General features: G+C 46.3%; 1 protein-coding gene across 2 annotated transcripts; it reads right to left on the reverse strand.

Moving 5' to 3' along the window:
- Positions 1–243: 243 nt before the first annotated feature.
- On the reverse strand, positions 244–2,640 carry LOC135619396 (putative UPF0481 protein At3g02645). 2 transcript variants are annotated; one of them, XM_065121370.1, is made up of 3 exons: positions 2,504–2,640; positions 1,937–2,399; positions 244–1,865 (listed from the first exon to the last, which is right to left on the reverse strand). In XM_065121370.1, the coding sequence occupies exons 2-3, from the start codon at positions 2,299–2,301 to the stop codon at positions 524–526; spliced, it is 1,707 nt and encodes a 568-aa protein (XP_064977442.1). In that variant the 5' UTR covers positions 2,302–2,399; positions 2,504–2,640; the 3' UTR covers positions 244–523. The 2 variants fall into 2 exon arrangements, with proteins under 2 accessions (XP_064977442.1, XP_064977443.1); XM_065121371.1 differs by having other exon boundaries at positions 1,937–2,521.
- Between the last annotated feature and the right edge of the window lie 1,775 nt (positions 2,641–4,415).

Consider the following 4,415-nt stretch of genomic DNA (forward strand, 5'->3'; position numbering starts at 1 on the left):
TCGAATGTTGCACTACTCATCACTGCTGCTTACAGTAGTATCACAATCATTTTAATATTGCACGGATGTTTCGAAAGGCTAACTATTGAAAGCATTAACGAAGAATATTCAACAACTTTGAGGCTGTGAGATATATCACTTCTGGATGTTAATAACAGAGTACTTACTGGTTACAGCCATGTGAGAATATTCAATCACTCATGTTTGGCAATAGGATGCCCATTATCATACGAAAGGCACACTTCCAAGTGATCTCCAAACCACATTATCATACAAATATATTGAACTTTGTTAGACACAAGGCCACAACATCGAGTACATCAACAGAAATCATTCTTCTCCTCCGAGAATCTAAAATCTTTCCTTCGGTACCACCAACATGACACAAGTTCAAACCTAATGGTGAACAATCCAAATCACATAAATTTAGAGGTACACATGATTAGTACACGCAATCCTAATACGATCCACGATCTTTCATCATCAAACTTCGTCTTTGGTGATACCTGAACTGGATGAGTACTTATTGTTTCTGCACATTCACGTCGCCAAACCAGCGAGAACAAGTATACACCGAGCAAAATGCTTGCAGACCTGTAAGAATCAGCAGCAGAATGGCACCCACAAAGGTCAGAACCTGCCACGAACTGAACACATACTTCTTCATGAACCTCCACAACTTCACCCTCCACCTGCTGTTGTGGTACTTGTTCACGTCCTCAATAACCTTGTCCAAGAACGCCACCCTCGTCAGCCTCACCGATCTGCTCATCCCGTTCCAAAGCTTCGCCACTTGTCCATCGCTTTTCATCCGGTTCAGCACCACCCCTCTTTCCCTCAGCAGCTTCACGTCTTCATCGGTGTCGATGATGCCGTTCATCAGCTCGGTGTACCTGGTGAACACCAGCGGCCCCGTTGCAGCAGAAGCTTCGTACGCCACCAGGTTTCTCAGAATGACTTCGGTGTTCACGTCCAAGCTGACGGTGGGGAGGTAGAACGTCACTGTCTTCACATCGAACGCGATCGTTGTCAGGTCGCCATGAGTCGGCAAGAACTTTACGCCGGCGTCGATCAGCTCGGTCACCGAAGGAATCATGATCTCTTCCACCAGTGGTGGTTTGTGGATGCTGTTGGTGGAACTTGGATCTTGGGCCCGGGAGCTTTCTTCTCCCTGGAAGGAGAAGAAGTTCTCGATCGGCTGCTTCACGATCGAGAAGCCCGGGAGGCTGGTGAGGATCTTCCAGGGAACCTGCACCACGAGCTTGACGGGCCTCGACACGATGACGCCCTTGATGAAGCGGATTGGAGCTCCGTTGAGGCTCGATCCAATCTTCCAGACCGCATCGAGAAGCTGCCTGACGTAGCCGGAGTTCCCGTACTTCTGCTCCTTCGGCGCTGCCTCGTCGTTCTGCTCCTCGATCTCGTTGTCGTCGCCGTCGTCGTCGGATTTAGGGACGAGGACATAGTAGAGTAGCTCCAACAAGTGGGCGTGCTGCGCGACGTCGATGCAGGGGAAGTTGTCCATCAGCTTGAAAGGGGAGAGCTCCTTGAGCAAGCCGGTGAGCATCTTGGTCAGCGTGCCGTCAGCGACTTCGATCGAGGAGCATTGCAGCTCCAGGATCTTGCGCAGCAGGAAGAGCGGGATTTGGTTCTCCAGCATCATTATGTCTCTCAATATCACGTTGTGCGCCGACTTCCTCCCCGTGTAATCCACCAAGTGGGACATCCGAGAAGACAACCTTCTGAGCACCTTACCTTCTCCTTCTCCTTCTTCTTGGACAGCATAAACTTGCAGGAATTCAAGCAAGAACGACGCATCCACTGCCATCATCCACGCCAACGTATCTCCATTGAAATCAAGGTACCTGTAAACAAGACTCGTTCAGTCTGATATATCCGAGTTAGCATCGCTGGCAGCAGAGGAAAGACTGGGGACCTGTGGTAATGGGCACGGATCTTGTGCTCGAGCTTGGTGAATTGCTCGATGAGGTGCTGCAACTTGATGGTGTGGAATTGCTTCTGCGTCCTCCTCGCGGCGGCGAGCTTGTAGCGCTCCATCTCGTACAGCTCGGGGCGCCAGTGGTGGTACGGCCCCACGGCGATCAGCTGGGGGACGTACGCCTCGGGCTTGGTCACCTGCAAGCATTTGGGGACGTTGAACACCGACACGGGGATGCCCATGTCGTCGTCGTGCTCCTCCTCCAGCGTGTGGCGTATCTGGATCACCCACCGGAGTTCGTCGAAGTGCGGGTTGTGATGCGTGTCCGTGGAGGCCGTGGACTGGGTAGAGGCCATGCTCATGCTCTGATCCTGCTGCAGATCGCTACCGGCTCTCTGGCTTTCTGCTGCTCGGTCTCAGAAACATCATCAAGCAACTCCTTGCTGGTACTATCATCATACTGTATAAAGGAAAGCAGGTCAGGCCTCGCTTATCATGTGCTAGAAAACTTCTACATCAGCTTATTTGGATCTGATCCAATGTTGAAAGCTATGTTTTCTCTACCATCTTTCACAAAGGTTGGCCTGTAATCGTCACTGATCAATTAATTGGCTCCTCATGGAAGGAAAAAGTCTTCGACGCCATGTAGTTGTCCATTTCAGAGCAAATTCTATAGGCAATCTGGTCCAGCCTCATTCAGCTTTTCCTGCAACTTTACATATGGCCAAGGGGAGAGAAAATACTAGTGAATCTGCTGAACGTCCCAAGCCACTATAATTCCAATGTGCTGACTCATTGCTTTGTAAGACAACAATTAAGAAAAAGCAGAATAATAGCTTAATTACCCACGAGATTGTAGCATCATTATTTTCTAAAAAATAATATATATTTCTCTTAAATTAAATTTATAGCTTATATTATTGTTATATAAAATTTTCAGGTTAATTTACCACTCACATTCATGTTGAAAATTTTAAATCTAATACAATCGGTCATCGGGAGTAACAGTTAATCTTATAAGGCTATTGAGTGTCGATAAAGGATCATCCACTCTCAGTATCATGAGAGGAATAACTTATATGTTCTTGTTCAGACAAATCCTTGACCAAGATTATTCAGATTTAGAGAAAAAGAGTTCTTTAAGAGAATCCGATTAGAACGAGACTCGAGGAGAAACCATATGAGCTTAACAACACTATGCCCGGTGTATGATCTCTATGATATTAGATGGATAAGAGATTATAGGTACATGATAATTGAGGATAGATAGGTCCAAAGATTGGATTTCCCTATATCGTATAGGGACTCCGGCATAGTAGCCTAGTACGTTCATAGTCGATGAGTCAAGTGAATTATTATGGAGATAATAATTCACTGAGCTAGAAGGAGTTCTGATAGATATGACTCATAACAAGCTATATATTAGGCCTAGAGAGTCATACATATATGGTAGGTGTTATGACGAGTAGAGGTTCGGATATGAGACATCCGTCGGAGCCTCTATCTTATAAGATATTCATTAAGCCTCTAAATTATTGGATCCTATAGATGAGATCCAATAAGAGCTAATAAGAGATTATTGGGTAGAGACCCACTAATCTAAAAGGCTTGGATAATTGAATAGAGATCTAATACTCAATAGGGCAGGATCCATTAGGGTTAAGTTGATATGAGACCTCTATAAATAGGAGGGAACCAAAAGGCCATAGGCTAAGCTTTTTGGCTGTCACCTCTGTTGAATCTCGGATTTTGATGATGAAACCAATTGTAGTGTTATTCTAATATGCGTTTGAGTGACACAGGGCTAACGTCGATTAGGAGAGGCAAATTGATTAAAGCAGGAGGAATCAAACGTTGAGCCGGAGTGAATATGCTAGAATATTGGATGTTGGGCCGGAGGAATGATCGATGTGTCGGCAAAAGGCTTCGGGCCGAGAATTCGAGCATCAGGCCTAGAAGAGCAGACATTGCGCTAAGGAGATCGGAGTTGTGGAGGTCAACATGGCGATTAGGCAAAAGCCGTAAAATAGGACGATGTATCGAAGGATCAGACAAAGCGTCGGAAGAACCAATGATATGCCGGACAATATAAGATTCACTTGTAATCAATAATGTCTAGATTGAGTTAGTTTAGAGTCTAATTAAGTCGGTTAGAATTAATTAGACCAACTCAATTAGGGGTTAATTGGGCTCAAAATAGGGTTGTTTTGGGTCAAGAGAAAGGCCCATTCAGTGACCCAAGTTTGGATTATGTTGGGCCAAGTGGAAGGCCCAAATAGTGACCAAACATGTGGCACCGTTGTGGCACAGTCTCTGAGACTATGTCAGGCGGTGGTACCGCCCAATGGTAGCATTAGGCGGTGGTACCGCTAGTCTGGGTAATGGTATCGCCCAGACATAGTCTTCCAGGCGGTGGTATCGCCCAATACAGGCGGTGGTACCGCTAGGACCCCGAGAACCGGGGATAAGACATTTT

The sequence above is a fragment of the Musa acuminata genome, chromosome BXJ2-8 (genome assembly GCF_036884655.1).
Source record: "Musa acuminata AAA Group cultivar baxijiao chromosome BXJ2-8, Cavendish_Baxijiao_AAA, whole genome shotgun sequence".
NCBI lineage: Eukaryota > Viridiplantae > Streptophyta > Magnoliopsida > Zingiberales > Musaceae > Musa > Musa acuminata.